Consider the following 23,357-nt stretch of genomic DNA (forward strand, 5'->3'; position numbering starts at 1 on the left):
AATAACACCTGTTATGACCATTGAAATGGATGGAGAGGCTGAACCTTTCTGAAACTCTTGTAGAAACCACTAGATGTCGATAGTACCAAAGAAGTTGAATTGCTCCATCACTGTCCACTGTGCCATGAGAGGGGTTTTGGAAGTCAATCTCCGGGTAATGTGGAGAGGTTTTTATAGGACTGAAGCAACATTGGTTGCGTATGAATTTAACCATGCCACTGAATAATGTTCTGGTGCCAATAATAAGACAAGGTTTGTTATATTAATTTATAGATGCAGGTGGACAACTGTAAAACATACCATGACTGTCTGATCAAATACTGACCCAGTCAGGAAGATGATGACAGCATCCCTCCCAGAGACAGTAGCATTCCTCACAAAGACAGCAACAATCCTCCCAGAGACACCAGCAAGACAAAGAAAAAGCGAAAGTGTGGGAGCTTACGGCGCGGAATTTCAGTTCTTTCAGCCGTTTTTGAACTCCATAGCCGTAACTTGTTAATTGACGACCAGGACAACCATCTAGTATGCCAGTGCATTACAGTAATCCAGTCTAGAGCTCATGAATTCAAAAATTAGCTTTTCTGCATCAGAAAAATGTTTAGCAATGTTAGAGCAGAGGTGGAAGAAGGTTGTTTGAATTTTACGAGGTGGCTAATTCATGACCTCACTTGTACGAATTAGTATGATTTTTGCTAAATCATACATATTTTACAAGTTAACAAATTCGTATGTATTCGAAAGAATGACCTACCCCTGACCTATGGGGTTATTATTGTTGCAATATTTCAAATAAATAGATTAATATTCACAAATAAATGTAAAGAGATTCACAAAAATTGATCGAATTCACAAATAAATAGATTAAGATCCACAACATTTTTTAAAGAGTTTCACAAAAAATTATAAAATTCACAAATAAATAAAATGAGATTTGCAAATAAATAAAATATTTACAAATGTTTTATAATTTTACAAACACAACACACATTTGTGAATCGGTTCCTGTGCATTTGTAAATCCCCTCACGCATTTGTGGTTCCCTTTCGAGAGTACTCTCGTGTTGCGTAAGCTAGCTTACGCTACGGGAAAACCCCTTTTCTCGAGAAGATTGAAGCCTAAAATTATCCTTATAATTTGCTTTAATTTAAAACGCACTTGCTGCAGCAAGCAGACCCAAGCGAGACGGCTCGCGCGCTTATTGGCTGCTCTGCAGCAATTGCTGCAACCTATGGAGAGACGCGGCCAGCATGAGAGCCAATAGGAGCGCTTCGCGCCCTCTATGGGCCATAGCCCGCAAAAATGGGCGTGACTTAATACTATAAAAGCGCGCGTCGCCCATAGATGCCTTGATTTCATCTCCTTCAGCGAAGAATCCTCTTCGCTGACTCCGGAAGAAGCCTTCACGCCGTCGAAAAGCACTTCAGCGGGACTGCAGGACTGAGGAAGCCGGCTAGGAGTCTCTCCCCACGCCGCCTTCAGACGCTGTTCCAGCTGCGCTATCTGGCACGTTATATCCTTTTGCAAAGCACCGTCTGTGTCGCCGCTGCGTCACAAATGTTTTTTTCTCTCCCTCTAGCTATCGCGTGCGTTGTTTCAAATGCCCCGCGATTCCTGTGCCTCGTGTCGGGCTCCCCTCACGGCTGGGGACCGCCACATGATCTGCGTTTCCTGCCTGGGGAGGGACCATGCCGGTTTCGCGCTCTCTACAGGCGGATTCCCGGAGTGCGACGAGATGGCCTTAACGACCCTGCGGGCTCGATTAGCCTCCTTCAGCAAAGACACCACACTGCCGCTCTCAAGGGCCGCGCCGTAAAAATCGCCGTTCTCAGAGAGCTCCAGAGGCCTCAGCGGTCCGCGAGCTCACGCCGGCTAACTCCCCGCGTGCCTCGCTGTCTGAGTCGCCTTCACCGATCGTCCCTGACGGTCAACGCCCTTCCGCTGCCGTCCCCATTACCTTCGCTGTGCCTAAGGATGAGGACGTCGACGAATACAGCTGTTCGCTCGCCGCTTCGGGAAGCGAGGACTGGCCAGGCTCCGTTCCAGACCCCGCCCCTTCAACCCAAGCCAGCGCTAGTGACACTAGAGCCAGCGTGGACACTGAACTTGTCCGCCTGCTGACAAAGGCAAATCATCGGCTTCCTCGACGCTCTCCGTTGTGGACGGCGCCCTGGATAAAGGCTATCAGCATCTTCCGCCCATTGAAGACGCTGTATCGACGCACCTTTGCCCGCCCTCCTCTGGATGGCAGTCTAAGGCTGCACACCCTTCTAAAGCCTGTCGAACTACGTCAGCCCTCGCCGGTCGCACTTACACCGCCGCCGGCCAGGCTGCATCGGCACTCCACACCATGGCGGTGCTTCAGGTGTTCCAGGCCAACCTTCTCCGCACTCTGGACGAGGCCGGCCCCGACCCTGAGGCATTTAGAGATCTGCGTAGCGCGACGGTCTTGGCCCTGCGGGCTACCAAGACCACCGCGCAAGCGATCGGCAGAAGCATGGCGGTTCTCACTGTGTTGGAGCGCCATCTGTGGCTAACGCTCACGGACATGAAGGACGCGGATAGAGCTTCCTTCCTGGACTCGCCCATCACACCAGCGGATTTGTTCGGCCAGTCCGTCAAGGGCTTCGCGGAACGCTTCACTGAAGCTCAGAAAGCGTCACAGGCCTTGCGACACTTTCTGCGTCGACGCTCGAGTTCTGCATCAGGCCGCTCAAAGAAACAGCCGCCTGCTCAGACTTCAAAGTCGAGCCGTCGAAGGCCGCTTCCCCCTGGAGGCCCGAGACAGAGGATTGCGGTGACCCCTGAGTCTCCAAAGCCCTCCTGACCACGGGGGGAAAATGGCGACGGTTAAGTCCCGCTGCGGCCGGGCCACCGTCGAAAAGCTCGCGCACTGTTTCCCCAGTTCCCGCTTCAAAGGTGACTGTTCATATTGCAGCAAACGAGCCAGTTGCCCAACATGCTCGCCTGCACACAAACGCCGTTTTCACGGCGACCCAAATAAATATAAAAGAGCAAAATGTCTGTTTTTTATCCGGTTTATGCCAAATGTGTTTTAAATGTAGGAATTGTGCCCACTATTCAGTGCTCACCCCTACTCATAAACACTGCCCGTTCAGTGTCCCACACACACTTAGGGCCCCCTCCCATGAAACATTTCCCCGCTCTCGCGGCATGTGTATCATATGTAGAGCAGTCGCCCATAACTCTATGCGCGCCGCCTCATATACAGTAAGCGCTGTAAACACAGTGTCACAAGCACAAACAGTTCAGGCCACCGGATCCCTTTCACACAGCGATCCGAGCCTAGACATCATTCTACCCCTAGCCATACGTGCAAAAGCATGGGAAATCATCCTGGGTGTATCAGAATGGGTGCTACAGATAATAAAGCGAGGCTACTCGCTGCAGTTCGCACGCAGACCCCCGCGCTTTCGAGCCATGGTCGAAACAACGGTGAAAAAATAAGTATCACATCTACTTCGCGCCAAAATAGCGTAACTGCTGAGAAAAAGGGCTATAGAAACCGTCCCTCTAACACAGAGCGAGGGGGGGTTTTACAGTCGTTATTTTCTCGTCCCGAAAAAAGACGGCGGTCTCCGTCCCATCCTAGACCTCAGACTTTTGAACAAAACACTCATGAGGCGATCGTTCAAAATGCTGACGACCAAACAGATTCTCGTGCAAATTCGCACGGGGGACTGGTTTATATCAGTGGATCTGAAAGATGCGTATTTTCAAATACAAATAGCACCCCGTCACAGGCCATTCTTGAGATTCGCCTTCGAGGGTCGAGCTTATCAGTACACTGTCCTACCGTTCGGCCTGTCTTTAGCACCACGTACGTTCACGAAGTGCATGGGACAACAGGGCGTGCGAGTTCTGAACTATTTAGACGACTGGCTAATTCTAGCTCAGTCAGAGGCAGAACTGATATCTCACAAAGTTTTGTTACTCAGTCATTTGGACAATCTGGGTCTCAAAATCAATTACAACAAGAGTTTATTGTGGCTCAGTCAGAAAATCTCTTTTCTGGGGATAGAAATAGACTCGGTTTCAATGAAAGTGCGGCTTACGTCACAGCGCGCGCTCTCCATCCAGCGCCTAGCGGCATCATTCAGAGTCGGCAGCACCACGCCTCTCAAAAATTTTCAGAGGATTCTGGGTCGCATGGCCTCGGCATCAGCAGTGCTACAGCTGGGGCTGTTACATATGTGCCCCCTCCAGCTATGGCTGAAACCCCGAGTCCCGCCTCGCGCTTGGACAACGGGTCGCCTTCGCCTCAGGGTTACTCAGCGCTGTGTCGACGCACTGGAACCCTGGAAGACAGCCGACTGGTACCAGTCAGGCGTCGACATGGGAACTGTGTCGAAACTGAAAGTAGTCTTGACAGATGCATCCAACCTCGGTTGGGGGGCCCTGCACGAGGGCAGGCCGATCTCCGGTCTATGGACAGAGCTCAGCACTCCGGAGTATGGGCTCAGCACAACCTGCGCTCGCTGAGAGCGGCGCATGTGCCAGGCATTCTGAACTTGGGCCCGGATATGCTATCCAGAGGCAACGTTCCCCCAGGGGAATGGTCTCTTCACCCCCAGGTGGTTCAGTTGATGTGGAGCATCTTTGGCAGGGCGGAGGTCGACCTCTTTGCCTCAGAAGACAACGCTCATTTCCCAACATACTTTTCAAAGAACAGGGCCCACAACTGGCCCAACCTCCCGCTCTATGCTTTCCCACCGATCGCGCTGTTACCACAGATCATCGCACGAATCAGGGAGAACGGGTGCGCGGTGCTCCTAGTCGCCCCGCTCTGGAGGAACCATACATGGTTTCCGGAGCTGACGTAGCTAGGAGGGACAGCCCCGTGGCCGGTCCCAGTGAGGAAAGATCTCCTCTCTCAGGCCAAAGGGACGCTCTGGCATCCCCACCCCGAATTGTGGGCCCTGCACGCATGGGCTCTTAACGGGTACCCGTTAACCTCCCGGAGGGAGTGTTAAACATTATCACAGAGGCTAGAGCGCCGTCTACTAGGCGTCTTTATGCTTTAAAATGGTCAGTGTTTTCGAGCTGGTGCTCAGCACGAAACATGGATCCTAAAAACTCTGGAGTAACGGAGTTACTCCCCTTCCTCCAAGAGCCGTTGGACGCGGGCAGGTCCCCCTCCACGCTCAAAGTATATGTGTCGGCCTTAGCGGCTTTCCTAATGCCTGCGTCTGGTCAATCACTGGGGCAAAACGACCTAGTCTTCCGTTTTCTTAAAGGAGCTAGGAGGTTAAACCCTCCTCGACCTCCGTCGGTTCCCGTTTGGGACCTTTCCAGGGTCCTAGAGGCCATGAAAGGTGATCCATTTGAACCAATGCAGTCGATAGACTTAAAATATCTCTCGCTCAAAACCGCTTTCCTGATGGCCCTTGCCTCAGTTAAGCGTGTGGGTGACCTGCACGCGCTCTCAGTGAGCTCCACCTGTCTTGAATTTGGGCCCAATGACTGCAAAGTCATTCTCAAACCAAGACACGGATACGTTCCTAAAGTACTTGCCACTCCGTTCAGGACGCAAGTCATTTCACTGTCAGCTCTCCCGGCATCTGACGGTGAGAGTGATGTGAATTTTCTCTGCCCTGTCAGGGCCTTGAGAATTTACGTGGAGCGCTCCGCTGTATTCAGACAAACGGAGCAGCTCTTTGTATTCTTTCGGTGGCCGCACTAAAGGTTTGGCTACCACTAAGCAGAGCCTTTCACGTTGGATAGTCGATGCTATTCATTGGCTTATGCTTCCAAAGGCCTCTGCTGCCCTCTGGGCGTCAGAGCTCACTCTACTAGAGGCATGGCCTCGTCGTGGGCATGGTCCAGTGGGATTTCACTACAGGATATCTGTACGGCGGCAGGCTGGGCCTCTCCGTCTACATTTATCAGGTTCTATAACCTAGAAGTTCCCGCGCTACAAGCTAGACTGTTATCAGTTTAGTCGCGCTATAACAGTTATGCTGTTCGACTTAGGTCGGCATACTGTGATTTAATGTGTCAAGCATTCCTAGTCATGTAGCACTTAGGGTCCATTCATATTCGGCCCCATCCCTACATATTCCCTGTTCAGCCCTCCGTGGCCTGAACTTAATTCTCGTCTATGAGCCCCGGGCACTGCCCTGGAACGGTGATGAAGGGAATTTTTTTCTGTGAGCACACACAGCGTTTTACACGGGGTTTCGAGAGTACTCTCGAAAGGGAACGTCTCGGTTACTAACGTAACCTCTGTTCCCTGAGATGAGGGAACGAGTGTTGCGTAACCTTGCCGTGTTGTGCTCCGTTCTGTATCGCTTCAGTCGATGAAAGCAAGGCATCTATGGGCGACGCGCGCTTTTATAGTATGAAGTCACGCCCATTTTGGCGGGCTATGGCCCATAGAGGGCGCGAAGCGCTCCTATTGGCTCTCATGCTGGCCGCGTCTCTCCATAGGTTGCAGCAATTGCTGCAGAGCAGCCAATAAGCGCGCAAGATGTCTCGCTTGGGTCTGCTTGCTGCAGCAAGTGCATTTAAATTAAAGCAAATTATAAGGATAATTTTAGGCTTCAATCTTCTCGAGAAAAGGGGTTTTCCCGCAGCGTAAGCTAGCTTACGCAACACTCGTTCCCTCATCTCAGGGAACCGAGGTTACGTTAGTAACCGAGACGTTTTATTTACAATAATCTAGCCTTGATGACGCATGAACTAATATTTTCACATTTGTCATTGAGAGCATATGACGTAATTTATATATATGTTTAAGATGGAAGAATGCGGTTTTACAGAAACTAGAAACGTGACTTTCAAATTAAAAATTTGTATCAAAGAGCACACCCATGTTCCTAACTGACGAAAAAGACAGAGCAGCCATCAAGCGTCAGACAGTATTTTCGGGTAATTACGTTTTTGTCCAATAATTAGAATCTCTGTTTTTTTCAGAATTAAGTAGGAAATTACTAGTCATCCAGTTTTTTAAATCAGCTATGCATTCCGTTAATTTTGTGAATTGGTAAGTTTTGTCAGGGCATGAAGAAATATAGAGCTGAGAATCATCAGCATAACAGTGAAAACTAATGCCATGCTTCCTAATGATATCTCTCAAGGGTAGCATGTACAGAGTGTAAATAAATAAAAATAAATGGTGTGTAGCCTATAATGCAATTCTTGATTTAGAAATGATAAATTGATCATTAATAAAGTATGAAAATACAATTATTAAACACATTATAGATGTGATTTTAAATCAAGTATAAAGCATTTATAGCTGGATTTATAAACTGCTTATTGATGTCTATTAATGCTTCATAAATTATGAATGAACTGTTTACTAATGCTTAATTAATTATCAAAAGCGTGTAGTTATTATAAAGTGTTACCAAAGTTTCGAGTGGTACTGTGCTTATTGGAAGCACAAATATGATCATGCAAAATCCCCAAAACAAAAACCATTCTATTCTATTTTGAACGATGGCTAAAACTTTGTATTACTAGCACCTCTCGTGTGTATTGCCTGAATCGCATGTTGTATTCCGCAACTGTCAGTCGCTTTGGATAAAACAATTAATTTGCTAAATGAATAAATTTAAGTCTAAATTGAATCACACGTCAGGAATTTTACCACAAACATTCCTCCAGTAAACAAGTTGATTTAGGTGCAGGCACAATCTTTTGATTTGTACATTCTCCATGCTTTCACAACGAAGATTGTTATGTAGTGATTGGTAATCACATGATTTCTTGTGATTCTTGGATCACATGTCACTTAAGGTGTGGTTGATTTGTAAGCTGTGGCCTGAATTTTTAAGGCCAGACAAGTCAAGTCAAGTCAAGTCACCTTCATTTATATAGCGCTTTTAACAATATAGATCGTTTCAAAACAGCTTTACAGTGATAATAAGAAAATATAGCTGCAAGCAGCAATTATCGGGGCCAAGCACAAAGAAGACAATAAGACATGCCAACATGGCTGGGAGTGTCAGACCAACTGCAACAATGAGAAATGAAAGACATTTAAAGATGATTTTAAGCAAAATGGCTGAAAAATTACATATACAGTAACTAAAAGTATGATTTACTGGATTATCAAGACACATACCGAGTTTTGTAATGGTACACCAATGCATTCGTAAAGTATTGCATTTAATATTATGATATTATATTGTAATTAATGCCAATGTCATTGTTTTGTTCTATTATAATGCCACCAAGTGGCACAGTTCCAACACTTTTTTATGTGTTCTCAGAGTGAGCCCATACATGTGTCAAATTTAGTGAAAATATCTTATTTTGTTTTGGAGTTATAGACATTTATATGTATGAGAGCATAAATATTTACCCATGGGTGACTTTGATTGGATTTGTTTGCCACTTACTATCAAAATTTTGGGTGCAAGCCTTATAAAAAAGTTTATCTCATGTGCGCACATGCATATTACGTGTCTAGTTTATAGGTATGTGCGTTTGAATATATATGTGCGCAGGCATGTAGTCTCTCATTACAAAATGACCATAACAAATTACCTTAAAAAGATAATTGTCTGGCCTTAAAAATGTATAATACAGAATTATTTATAGATTCCGCGTAGCCATGCCAACTGGAATTATTTTGACAATGTTTTATCTGTGCAGAGGTAAAGGAAAGGGAAGGAGGCCTTCACAGGGGAAAGACTAGTTGACACTTCAGGACTGCATTGTCGTTGTTTTAGGCGCAGGTCCTTCATTTGTTCTGGATACGGCTTGGATCCGGCGGACTGAGATAAACTTCAGGATAAACAGAGAGACTAATATTAGCGTAGACGCCATCCTTCTTATGATGTAACAAGTACATCAGAATTTATGGGAAGTGTTCCCGGTTCCGGCTGACCTAATCTATGCAGCCTAACATTGAATTGTAGAAGTTTAGAATGTGTTATGTGAATGCTAGGTCAATGAGATGTGTTTTGAGTCTAGATTTGAACTGACAGAGTGTGTCTGCTTCCCGGACAATGTTAGGAAGACTGTTCCAAAGTTTTGGTGGTAAATAGGAAAAGGATCAACGGCCACCAGTCAATTTTGATATTCAAGGTATTATCAAATGGCCAGAATTTTGAGATCGCAATAGACTTGATGGACTATAATGCGTTAAGAGCTCGCTCAAGTACTGGGGAGCTAAACCATTTAGTGCTATGTAAGTAATCAGCAATATTAAAAAAAATGTATACAATGTTTAATAGGGAGCCAATGCAGTGTTGACAGAACCGGGCTAATATGGTCATACTTCCTGGTTCAGGTAAGAACTCGAGCTGCTGCGTTTTGGACCAGCTGTAGTTTTATTAAGCGAGCAGGGCAACCACCCATAAGAGCACTAAAATAATCTAGCCTTGATGTCATGAACGCATTAACTAATTGTTCCACATTTGTCATTGAGAGCATAGGACGTGACGTAATTTATATGTTTAAGATGGAAGAATGCAGTTTTACAGAAACTAGAAACGTGACTTTCAAATGAAAGATTGGGATCAAAGAGCACACCCATGTTCCTAACTGACGAAAAAGACTTGACAGAGCAGCCGTCAAGTGTCAGACAGTATTCTAGTTTATCACGTGAGGAAGTTTTTGTCCAATAATTAGAATCTTTCAGAATTTAGTAGTAGGAAATTACTAGTCATCCAGTTTTTTATATCAGCTATGCATTCTGTTAATTTTGTGAATTGGTAAGTTTTGTCAGGGCATGAAGAAATATAGAGCTGAGCATCAGCATAACAGTGAAAACTAATGCCATGCTTCCTAATGATATCTCTCAAGGGTAGTATGTACAGAGTGAAAAGCAATGGTCCTAGTACTGAGCCTTGTGGTACTCCATACTGAACTTGTGATCGACAAGACATCTCTTAAAGCTGCAGTCCATACGTTTTTTGGGTTAAAAATTATCCAAAATAAATTTTTGAGCAAGTACATATCCAGCCAGTGTTCAAAACTATCTGCTCGCCTTTCCTCGATTCAAAACAGTAAGCTTGTAATAATGTTTTTAATTCCAGTAGTACTGGTGGATTTCTGCGGGAAATTCGAGCATGTCTTTGCGTCATTACGTCACATCTGTACACATAAAGAAGGTGTTTCGGCTAGTAGGCTTATTGCATGTGAGGATGTTGGAGGTGGATAGCTATAGCCTTTTCTCACAACGCTTGATATAATTAAACTTATCAATTTGATGGCGGATCCAGAAAGGTTCAAACGACAATCACCAGTGACAACTGGACATTCACCCGTTGTAAAATGCAAAAGATTTCGGAGTGGCTACAGAAAAAAAGAGACTGCAACTGGGCCATGTGAAAACAAGAATAAATATCAGAAGGGCATTAAATGTAGCCATGCAATGCTGATGTTGTTAACATTAAAATTTGAAAACAAAGTATAATTTGCACAGTTTTACGCAATATGATAAGCGATAGATTTAAGATTAAAATCAGCGCAATTTAATCAGATTTAATGGTGGTAATTTAGATTTAATCAGCGCAATTTACTGCAATGCTTTTTTCCCCTTAGTTGGTCAGAACAAACATGGATGTTACTTACTCTTTCAGATTACATTTTCCGGTGAAAATTCTTATGTTGGTCATACTTCCAAAAAGTAGAATCTGTGATTCTGAATGACAGTATCCACACCAGCGTGGCAACTGACAGCCCTTAACTCACGTAAAGTTGATAATGCCGCGAATAACTGCAATTACTTTGATATACTGACTTTGGAGCTTTGATATACTGCTACAAACTGGTAACGGTCAGATAAGCATGCTTTAAACCATGCAAATGCAATTCCACTAATGCCAAAATCATTTTAGAGTATTTTTAAAAGAATGTTGTGGTCAATAGTGTCAAATGCAGCACTAAGATCGAGTAACACTAATAGAGAGATACAACCACGATCGGATGATAAGAGCAAATCATGTGTGACTAATGAGAGCTGTCTTAGTACTATGATACGGTCTAAATCCTGACTGAAAATCCTTGCAGACACCATTTCTTTTTAAAAAGGAACATAGTTGTGAGGATACTGCCTTTTCTAGTATCTTTGACAGTAAAGGTAGATTCGAGATCGGCCTGTAATTGACTAATTCTGTAGGATCAAGTTGCGTTTTTTTAACAAGCGGTTTAATCATAGCCAGCTTAAAAATGTTTGGTTCTTATCCTAATGACAGAGATGAATTAATGATATTAAGAAGAGGATCTATGACATTTGGAAGCATCTTTTTCAATGGCTTAGTCGGTATAGGGTCTAACATACATGTTTTTAGATGATTTAGATCAGTGGTTCTCAACCTCTCATGCAGGGACCCCCTGACAGGCCATGTTTCTATTTTAACCCTGAAATGGAACACCTGATTCAATTAATTAAAGGCTTAATGAGTAGTTATTAGAGTAGGAAGAGTAGGAATTAGTCAATTAATCAATTAATCAACTACTCATGAAGGCTTTAATTAATTAAACTCATTAAGCCTGAATGGAGACTCCATCCCGAGACGATGGAGTTTATTTGGAGGGAATTGGGTCAGGCGGAAGTGGATCTGTGTGCCTCTCACGAGAACACTCACTGTCCGCTGGTTCTCCCTCACGCATCCAGCTCCTCTGGGACTGGATGCCATGCTGCAGACGTTGCCGAGGCTACGTCTGTACGCATTTCCCCCGATCGCTCTGCTCCCAGGGGTTCTAGAGAGGGTACGGCGGTACGGGATCAGCTTGCTCCTAGTAGCCCCGTACTGGCCGGCCCGAGTATGGTTTTCGGACATCATGGCTCTTCTAGCAGGCCAATCCCGATCAGGAGGGACCTTCTTTCTCAGGCCGAGGGCACAATATTTCACCCTTGGCCGGAAATGTGGAAGCTGTGGGTCTGGCCCCTGAGGGGGACCAACTCGTAAATGCTGGTCTCTCAACTGAGGTTGTTGAGACCGTCCTAAACTCTAGAGCACCCTTGAAGACTACAATTTCATCTTTTAATATAATTTCATTATTTAATATTATATATATATTATTATTCTTTATTAAATATTCATAATCAGTTGTATTATCTTATGAAGTTTAAAATGCATGAGTTAGACTATAGATTGCATGTACAGATGTGTTTAAGGATCATATTCTAGACACAGACACAGGGAGAGAGCTGGTAGAGTTATATTTTGCTTAGAGGTATGCAATGTTCACTTAGCAGAGATGTTAAAATGATGATACTTCAAATTCGTACAGTTGGTATGCTCTTTGCAAGAAAATTAATGTTTCAACTGATGCAAATGTACCATTTGTATACCACTAATGTATACACTGAAGAAATTGTTTCTTAATGTGGATAGTGGATTGTACCATGTGTAAGCATTAGATTAACATGTTTTTATACCTTACAAGGAAGCTGAAAGTCTCTCTGTGATGTATATAAAGCTCAATCTTACTGTTACTGCAGAGAAACACTGAAACACTCAGACCTGGCATGACTATAACATCTTCTCAAGTTTCTCTCCTGACATATAAGAATAAAACATTTTCTTGGCAAGATAACTGGTGTCCGGTCCCGTGAATCAAATAATAACGGGGAAAAGGCTTAATTCTAAATCTACACCCCATCCACGAGGAAACTGTGTGCATTAAAATGTATTCAACGTATGGTGCAGAGAACTTTACATTCATTTAAAGTAATGTAATCGTCTGGTTTTAGCTAGGTTTCTGTCAAACAAAGCACATCTAGGTTATGATCTGTAATCATATCATTAATAATAAGTGCTTTTGAAGAAAGGGATTGAAAATTCAGCAACCCAAGCTTTATTATTTGTTCATCTGTATTATATCTGGTTTTTATTTGTCGAACATCAATAACATTTTTACCCTTAAATGAGTTTGGGAGTTTTTTGCATTCCCTATAGGTTGGGGAAAAGACATAGTCTCTGATGATATGTAGGTGAAATATTCTCTATGTGTTGGAATTTTTCTGGCTTCTGTGACGTGAGACAGCTAGCAGACGGTCGGTTTAGCCAGTCTGTCTGCTTCCTGAGCTGGGCCCCATATAGTCAAGGATCAACTTTAAGAATATGCAACGCATTCTCATCCTAGTGCGTCATATACTGACACGTTTGACATTTCGTCTACATCCAACGCACATGGCACCCTTTAGCGTCAATATGACACGCACAGAGCTTTGTTCGGTTATGGTTGGGTTTAGGTCTGGGGTAGGGTAAGGGTTAGACCGCTAGGAGGCGCCTTCTGGCCCATATCTATCTGAGTCTCATATTGACGCTAAAGGGTGCCATGTGCGTTGGATGTAGACGCTAAAGGGTGCCATGTGCGTTGGATGTAGACGATATGTCAAAAGCGACAGTATATGACGCCTTGGGATGAGATCGGGCTGGAATATTTGTCATATTACTAGAGAGAAGAGTGGCACCATCCCAGGAGAGATGGATACCATCTCTTTTCAACAGGTCAGGTCTGCCCCAAAAACGTTTCCAATTGTCTATGAACCCATATTATTCTGTGGACACCACTTAGTCTGCTAAGTATCTCATCACCCCGGTGAACAGGAAGGGGGCCAGAGCATATTACAGTTTCTGATATCATACTTGCGAGTTCACACAACTCTTTAATGTTAATTTTAGTAATCTCAGACTGGTGAAGTTGAACATGTGACTATGCTGGCTGGTGTCTCTATTTTCACGTTCCATGTAAAAGAAGGGCTTCTTATTTCTTATTTGTGCATCCTCGTTACCTTTCCTCGCTTCCTTTCCTCGCGTCGCAGCTCCACCCCCTGTAGGATGTGAGGAAAGGCTGCAAGGAAAGAAGATGAGGACGGAGGAATTGAATGAAAGCTTTTTTCTACATTGGAATACTTGATCACTTGAGCGTCACTCATCAGCGTCATCAGCAGCGCTCAAAGGGTCTGCCCTTATGTTGTTGAAGTTTGTTTATTTAAGAAATTCATAATAAATAATAATAAAGCAAGATACCCTGTTGAAATATGTGTGATGCGTGGTTTATATAAACTGCAAAGGTAAAGTATAAATTAAAAAGATTGTGACCGATGAGAAGGTGGAGGAGAATTTATATGTGCGTCACGTTTAGTCGATAAAACTCTTCCGCATAGGATACACCTGTGTATCCTCGCTTATGACTCCTCGGGAAGCCTCCTCACTCCTCGATCCTCGCCTCCTCGCAGTGCAATTGGAGATTTGAGCTGTCCTTCAAGATGGCTGAGCTCGATCGGTTTCCGGGTCATAGGATGGAGGACGGAGGAGCGAGGAGACGAGAATTGAGAAGCACCAGGGAGATCGCTGGAGACTCCCTGTCACTGGGAGATCCCTGGAGACCAGAGATCGCTGGAGACCAGAGACAGGGAGTTCACGAGAGACAGGACAGGGAGATTGCGGGAGACAGTCCACATAGCACAAACATATAAACAATCAAGGTCAGACAAGGAACTGAGGTGAGATGAGTGCATTTATAGAGGAGGTAATGAAGGGGATGATGAGATGCAGGTGAGTGTGATGAGGAATGACGTGTAGGTGGGAACCAGGATGAATGCTGGGATGTGTAGAGGATGGTGGCTAGGGTGATCTGTAACAGATTATGGTTTTAATGTATTATTTTTTAATTTATTATTTTGCCTCTATTTTGATGTTTATTTAATCCATTAATTAATCAAAGGACTGAGATCACTAAACTGTAAAAAAAAAAAACCTCTACTCTTCTTTTTTTTTTTTTTTTTTTTTTTTTTTTTTTATTAGCGTTCGTTTAGTTTACAGATGTAAAGTACACAAGGAAAAACCACTGAGCAACACTACAACATCCTACATAACAAGATGAGTGTGATTAAATAAATCTACATAACAATCTGACCACAATTGTATTTCCTCATTCATTCCATGGGGTGTGCTCATTTCCAATCTTGTTTGGTGGGATTTGACTTCTAATTAAAGTATAAAGATCAAGGAATTTATTAGCCTACTCATTTTCCAAAGGTGTGAAGATCAACTGGTGAAGACATCTACAGGTAAATAACTAAGCATATCTTATGCAAAGTTTGTGATTTTGATTAAGGTTTACCTCATTTATTTAATTTTTGTTTGTATTTTGATGTTTATTTAATCCATGTCAATTATTCAAGTTAATAGAGTTAAAAGTCTGAGACCACTACACTGTAAAACAAAATATATATATAATAATAATAATAAAAAAAAATCCTTAAATTTTTTGCATGGGCTTTTTTTAATTTTACTTCTAGAAGTTGAGAACTTTTTTAATTTTCTAAATAGAAATGCATTGGATGAATCAATTGGAAGACACCAAATTAAGTTTACTAATTACTTCTAAAATAAAAAAAGAAGATTTTTTTCACAGTTACATTGTACAGTAAATTGCATTTTTATATTTTTATATTTAATATACTAATACATATACTCCCGAAAGACAAGGCTAAAGCCTAGTCCCAGACTAAAATGCATGTTTGTGCTGTTTTAACTGAAAACAACTTGCGGTGACATATCTAAATATTTCAAGATGCACTCCAGTAATGTTTTGTTTTCTAAGGCGTTTATAAAAAGCTATTTAAATGTCCTAATTGAACTAAAACCTAATCCTGGCTTAATCTAAGCCTAGAAAACCAGGCCATATATTAATATATAATTTTAATAAATATATTTTTCATAACAAATTTAAATTATCAGAATAATTATTTGAGATATTGCTCTAAAATTATAGAAGATTTTAACTTCAGAAAATTTGGCATGAATACCACAGGTTTGTGCAAGATCTTGTGCTTCAGTGGAAGGAACAAAATCTAAGTCAAATCTAATATTTGTTACAATGAGTGCAGAATCTATATTTGTTATTAATTTTACCTTATAATATTTCTTTGATTTACATTTTTCAGAACCCTAAAACTTTGTTAATTTTAAATCAAACCCTTCTATTCTTAAACAGTTAACTATTTGTTATTTCAACAACTAATTGTTGAGTAAAACATACTTGTTTGCAGAATAGTATTTATTATTGACAACATTTAGTTTAATTATGAAATGTTTTCCATAAATAATTAATTCCATGAATGTGTATGATATACGATGTATCATTTTAATTCAGATTAATTTTATTAAATATGTAATCTTTGATTGTAAATTTGATTGTATATGTAATCTTTTCCTCAGACATGGAGAGTAAGCTGATGTTTTTAGTGGTTTGCGTGATAGGCTGTGCAGTGTCTTGCATTAAGGCTCAAAACAACCTATCAACACCAACAAATTTGACTGTAAGAATACCATTTACTCCTTTCCACAATTATTTGGTTCAAACACCATTATTAAACAATGACAGACAAATAGGTAATTTGTTTATTATCAAGATGTGATTGTTATGAAAGCAGTTTAGGCTGTTGATGTTGACAAAGGCATAACTATTTTTTTTTCCTGATTTTTCCCCCCCTTCTTATTCATAGACCAACATCACCCGCAATGAGTGTGGAAAAACCAAACTGTGCGTGGACACCCCTAAAGGATGTGATCCTTCGGGTAGCTCTCCGTGTTTCTTCACCTCAGTCGTCTTAACTAACACCAACATCACTGTTGAGCTCAGTGGCTACTCTACCGGTTACATCGCTTTAGCAGGTGGACTGACACCTAATATATCACAGGTATACAAAGCACATTTTACAACACACACACTTCAATGCCTCGTGGACCATACTACCTTAAAGCAAAGTCGATAACTTGTCTTGACCAAAAGTCATACAATTAAAAGCCAATGTGGTGCTCAATAAACATTTATTATTATTATATCATGTTGAAAACAGTTTCATTCAAAAGAATTAGATACAAAGAGAGTTGAGGCAGGGTAGGTTTGTGAGCCCTTTTTTATTCCTCCTAGACCTCCACAATGAGGTGTCAAGATAATGGAGGAATTTGTATTCAGCTCGTACAGTCTCTCCCATGAAGTCCCATCCCCTCATAGAGAGTCTATGACAATTATATTATGCCACTCTCGAATTTGCATCCCATCTGATGAAGTTGAGGGAAGCTTGCGTATCTTGTCTTACTATTGAAATCTTGGCTTAGGGAGTGGCACCACAATTTTCGACAGTTTATTAGTCATTTTGGATGTACCTTTGGGGTGACGCAATCTGACTTCGGTGCATCTCATTGCCATGCCTAAGGTTTGCCTAGAAGAAAAATGCAGTCAGATTTACTTTATAGACATTGTTTGTGTATCTGTCACTGCCTGTTTAATTTGTGTTTAATCAAGCCCATAATGGATCTTATTTCAAGCAATGTGCGAGTAGTTAATTCCATATTTTGTGCGGTTTATTTGACTATCGGTCAAAAATTTGGACATTTTATTTAAAAAATGTATTTGAAGAAAGTCTCTTGTGCTCGCTGTAAAACAGTAATGTTGTAAAATATTGTTACAATTTACAAGAACTATTTTGTATTTTAATATATTTTAAAATGTAATTTATTCCTGTGATGACAGAGCTCAATTTTCAGCAGCCATTACTTCAATCTGTAGTATCACATGATGATCAATAATTATTAATTATTATTGATAGTGAATCATTAATAATGGCTCTTTTAAGAATGTTGAAAAAAAAAATAGTTGCTGCCTTTGTGTAAACTGTGATCCCTTTTTCAATTAAATTAATCAAAAGTAACAGTAAAGACATTTATAATGTTACAAAAGATTACTTTTTTAGATGTTCTTTTGAACTTTCTACTCAAACAATTTAGAAAAATGGATCAAGTTTATATTTTAAAATATATTCAAACAGAAAACAGTTCTTTTAAATTGTATTTACAATATTACTGTTTTTAGTGTTTTTATAATTACATTTGTATAATTACAAATAATACAAATAATACAGCCCACATGTGCATGCCTATAGACTAAAGACTTACAGTAATATGCATGTGCATGCTGTCACCGGTTTCACAGATTTACGTTTTTGTCGATAACTGTATTGTTTTCAAAAGCTTGCACTTTGAAACCCGGTTTCAAAAGTTTGTGTGTTTAAAGGTGACCTATTCTGCCCATTTTCACATGATGTAATATAAATCTCTGGTGTCCTCAGAATGTGTCTGTGAAGTTTCAGCTCAAAATAGCACCCAGATTTTTGAACAAATTTGCCCCTATTTGGGTATGATCGAAAACACGCCGTTTTTGTGTGTGTCCCTTTAAATGCAAATGAGCTGCTGCTCCCCCTAGAGCCCACTGAGCCAGAAAATATATGCTGCACAGAGCAGTATCAATTTATACTCAAAATGAGTATCATTTTGTTTAAATACTGTTATAATATGCATAGCTGTCTGTCTTTTATGACACTATATTTTCATGGTGTGATATTTAATTTAGGGGGTCTTACTACACTAAAGTGACTAAAGAGCTTTTGTAACTTTAATAAGGATTAATCCATATATACTTTAAAATGTATGCAGTGCCGTTTGATAACTTTATTAATTTTGTGTATATTTCCTACCTTTTAGACAAATATTTAAAATATACTGTCTTTATGTTGTTTCTACATTCATTTGGAGATTAACTGTGAAATTATTACATTATAAATTATATATTAAAAACAATAGTGATTTTAATGGCGATTAATCACAGAACATAATGTGTGATCAATCTAGTAATTTTTTTGCAATCGATAAAAATAAATAATAAATAAACATGAATAAGTCTTATTCATGTTTATTTTTATTGAATATAAAGTAATTTTTTATGTTAATATCTGCGCAACCCCCCCCCCCCCTCTTGGAAGGTCATCACTAACATACTTCCAAATGATAAAATAACACAAAACAATTTCAACATACAAAACATACAGTAGCCTACATACACATACATTTCAGTCATACATTGTTTGTTTTTCCAACCTAGTCATGAAACAAAACTTCAAATAATATTATGCTGTAAGTTTTTTTTTCTGGTGTATCATATGCAGAAGAATACTGTTCTTAAATTACAGAGGCCGTCTGTGTGGTGCTACATTTTCTCCTTCTCATAATAACACACACCCCTCTTTTTTTTTTTTTTTTTTTGGCAGGACCCTAATATCATCTTTGTCTGTGGCAATAATAATAGCAGTTTTTTCTTCCAAACTGCAATACTCACGAACAATACACTGAAGATCAACAATATGGTAAGGATAATCTTTGTGAGCATATTGTTTGAGCACTCCTACAGACCAATGGCCTTTTACATTTGTAAAAAAATTCAAAATGATCAAATTGTCAGATTTTGATATATGAATCAATATCCTTTTTTTCAGCCTAATGTAACAAATATCCAGGGTTTGATAAAGCCAAGCTTGATTCAGTGTGTTTTCACCATCCACATTGATGTAAACGTCACATTCTTCCTAAGCAGTCTCAACACCACACTTTTCAACATCAGCAACATTAATAATACCAAAACATTCTTGTTCGTTGACATCTTGAATGGTTCAACCAATGGTGAGTTTATTACATTACATTACAGGTTGTTATAAGATGTGTAGCTAATGCTGAAATAAATACATTTCATTAAAAAAAGCTGTAATACAACAGCGGGGTCCAAATGTTTAAGACACTGAATATCTGGCATTGAAAAAATTACGTACAATTATCACAAATATAAAGAAATCTTCTTTGGTCCTGACGTCCAGAAGCTGTCTTGCTAGCAAGTTAGCCCATTATGCAACAAATCTGGGTGTTATATTTCAGATCTCTACTTTGATTATCGAATCCGCTTTGTCATTAAACATATTATTATTATAAATAGCTTCTACTAGTTGTGAACTATTTCTAATCTTAAATCATTTCTAACTTGATTAGTTGCAAAGGGTTATCCAAGAGCAGACTATTTCACTTCTTTTCCCAGTCCTCACTAACACGCTTGCAAATAGTGCAGAATGCAGCTGCAAGACTGTTGACTTGTACTAAAAAAAAAGGGAATCACATTACTTCAGTTCTGGACTTGTTCCATTGGCTCCCTTTCCATTTTAGAATTCAGTTTAAGCTTCTACTAACGGTTTATAAAGTCTTTAATGTTTTTTTTATGTCCTTTTTGCAGCACTTTGGTCAATGTAAGCTGTGTTTGAAGTTTTAGAAATAACATTTACCCATGCAAACACATTTACGTTGTGGCAAGGTCTGTGGCACGTTGCATTTCTGCTATGGCAACGTCGCTGTCTACATGCTCGCAATATTTTAACAACGTACTGTAGAAACGTAGATGCGACATGCAGGGGGCTAGCAACGTTGTTGCGCGACATTCAGGATGAGAGACGACGTTCTGACAATTAATTTCTTTAATATGCTATACACATATATCCCCCATTTAGCATGTTATGTTTTGTGGTTAATTTGTAATTAGTCTTATGTTAGATAATTATAATACTTTTTAATAGTAAATTAATTATAATCAACACCTGCAAGTGTACACTTTGAAGAGTAAAAATGACATAGAAGGTTAGCTAATTCAACTTTATTAAGTATATTGTAATCATATTGCATTTACAATAGTCATACATTTCTGAGGAAAAAAAAACCATTAGGCTATAGCCTATACACGGAGTGACTAACATTAGCACGAGCAGACATATATATACAAAGCAGACACATAGACAAATATAGCAAAGAAACTAGTGAGACGACAAATCAAACGAAAAATAAACAGGTGTGCGAGCGGTTCCAAAAAAAAAAAATTATCTGTGCAATTCCAAAAAAAAGGAAAAAACATTAACGTGCAACAAGTACGTGCTTATGTCGCTGCCTGTTCAAGAAGTGCTGAAATCCATTACTCATCATTAAAGTAATTTTGGCTTCATTATGGCTTATAACTTTTGGCATAAAGTTAAATATGTGCCATACCTGACCAGAAGATGTTCAAATAAATGTCACATTAGACAAGGAAGTTGTAGGTTGTGTTTGTATAATTTCGTATTTTGAGGATGTAAATTAAACGCAATTCTCACGTATCCTTGCTTGATGATGAATGAGACGGAAATTTAAAAGGCGCTTCAGGGCAGTGACGAGTACATATGTTGTCCAGTGGTTGCCAGACCCCATAGGCACAACCTTAAGCAATGGCCCTGAATGGTGGTTCAATGTCAACATTGTAACAACATTCACCACACAACGTAGGCTAGTTATAGCAACCTTTTGGCCATGTTGTTAAAACGTTCTTAGAAGGTTGGTTACCTTGTGCCAACGTTCTGTGTTTGCTGTGTTTTGTAAAACAATCCAGTAAAAGTTTGATCAAATATTGTAGATTTTGCTCTAGGTCACTAATCAAATAATTAAATAAACAAATTTGTAACATGACCTTTTCATGGATCCTTAGTGTTACACTTGGTTGAAGCAGAGGCAGAAGCAGGATCCAAGTGCAGTTTAGATAAACTCAAAACTTCACAAATACAGGGAACAGGAACACGGCTCAGGACAGAACAACCAAACACGCAACAATAACTGTCTCAGAACAAGACTGAACACATGGTTTAAATAAATAGGGAAACAGATGAAGAAACTAGACACAACTAACAAGACTAACGAGACACACCTGATGAAGTAGAAGAAAAACAGGTATAGGGCGGAGGAAGACAACTCTCTAAAAAATGCTGGGTTGTTTTAACCCAATGTTGGGTCAAATATGGACAAACCCAAATGTTGGATCAAAAAGGCAATTTAAAAAAGTAACCCAATGGCTGGGTTTGTCCATATTGGACCCAAAATTCGGTTAAAACAACCCAGCATTTTTTTTAATGTAAACTGAGACTAATTAACAGATTAACTAAATGAAGACAAGAAAAGAACTCAAAACAGACTGACAGTGTCACACTTAGGTTTTTCTTAAAAAGTCTCTTTCAGCTTAATTGCTGCTGTCATTAAAGTAAAAGGTGGACATACCAAATATACTAACACATTATAAAATGTTTCTATTAAACTTTCACTCAAATTGTCGCCTACTGGGGGAAACGTATATTTTTTACTAGTGGCCTCAGATTTTTGGTCCCAACTGTATGCATAAACCCTGAGCTGATTATAGACTGCCATTTTGAAATTTGTTTTAAAGGAACTGGGCTGGGAGCACCAACAAGTGTACTTGAGTCCCCTGCTCTGATTAATCTACGTGATGTCAATTCTACTAATGTTGTAAGAGCCCCAGCTAACACCACAGCTAGCACTACAGTTGGCACTACAGCTGGCACTACAGCTGGTACTACAGCTAAATCAAATGCAGCCAGCATCTCACTCACCAGCCTACTGAGTCATGGTAAATACATTTCTCAAAAGTTCTCCAATGATAAATCACAATTTATTCAACAATAACTTTTATTTTCTAAATGCATACAGTTCAAATAACTCTCTCTCTTCTTGTTATGACTACAGCAGCAATTTGCTTTCTCAGTATCTTCTTGCATCTGATCTGATGAGACCCGAGAGAGACCTGATGACTAATCATGCTTTAGAGTAGAATATGCATATAGTAGTAACATAGGCATGTTACCCAAAATTATTTTTATTTCCATTGGCATCTTTATTTATCTGATTCTTTCTATAAGATTATTCACAAACATATAAGAAACCCATGTGTGTTTGACATATACATGGTGTTAGGTACTGTATGTTGGACACATAAAAAGCCAACTTTTGTATTGTGGTGTTGTAATGATCTTCTAACATTATTTACTGATAGTGGAAAATGTACACTTGTATTTTGAAAGAGATTTGATGTTACATTCAAAATAATTTGTTAAAATAATATATAAATAATAATTATAAATACAATAAAATTTCTATGTTATTAAACTAAAATCATTTTGTTGGTAAATGTTTACTTACTATGCTTACTATAAATAAAAACATATATTGAGATGTCTCTTTAAAATATACATAATATTTTCTGTCATATAATGTAAGGGTGGTTTCACAACAGTGTTTAAGGCTACATGTAACACACATGTGATTCAACACACTGAGTCAGGTCAATGGCCCAATCAGAAGACGCAGAGTTTGAAGGAGGCAAAGCACACAAACAAACAGGATTTGAGTTTTTAGAATTTTTCTATTTTGTTGTTATATTTTCGTAAATGATTAAAGAGTTGATGTAATGAACAGTTAAACAATAAATGAGACATGATATCACATGGGGGGAAAAAGATGAATCACACAAAATATCAAACTCTTATCAGAAAAGGGGAAAAATCTAATCTAATCAACATAACAGCTGCTAAATGTATGCTCTGATTATGGGATTAAATATGATGTGCAATATAATGCAAAGAAGAGTGTTGCCATGATATGTAGAACAAAAGGGGATTTTTTGGCAGGGCAAGTACTAAATGTACTGCTGCACTAAAACTAAATATTTGGGAC

The 23,357-nt window shown here is 39.9% G+C and overlaps 1 protein-coding gene across 1 annotated transcript; it reads left to right on the forward strand.

The window, feature by feature from the left end:
- Positions 1 to 14,881: 14,881 nt before the first annotated feature.
- LOC307005895 (uncharacterized protein) lies at positions 14,882 to 23,141 on the forward strand. Its single transcript, XM_079626404.1, has 7 exons — positions 14,882 to 15,004; positions 16,158 to 16,258; positions 16,445 to 16,639; positions 19,046 to 19,141; positions 19,271 to 19,454; positions 22,054 to 22,254; positions 22,371 to 23,141. Exons 2-7 carry the CDS (start codon positions 16,160 to 16,162, stop codon positions 22,409 to 22,411), a joined length of 816 nt encoding a protein of 271 aa, XP_079482530.1. The 5' UTR covers positions 14,882 to 15,004; positions 16,158 to 16,159; the 3' UTR covers positions 22,412 to 23,141.
- Positions 23,142 to 23,357: the final 216 nt, after the last annotated feature.

The sequence above is a fragment of the Phoxinus phoxinus genome (genome assembly GCF_949152265.1).
Source record: "Phoxinus phoxinus genome assembly, chromosome: 10".
Classification (NCBI taxonomy): Eukaryota; Metazoa; Chordata; class Actinopteri; order Cypriniformes; family Leuciscidae; genus Phoxinus; species Phoxinus phoxinus.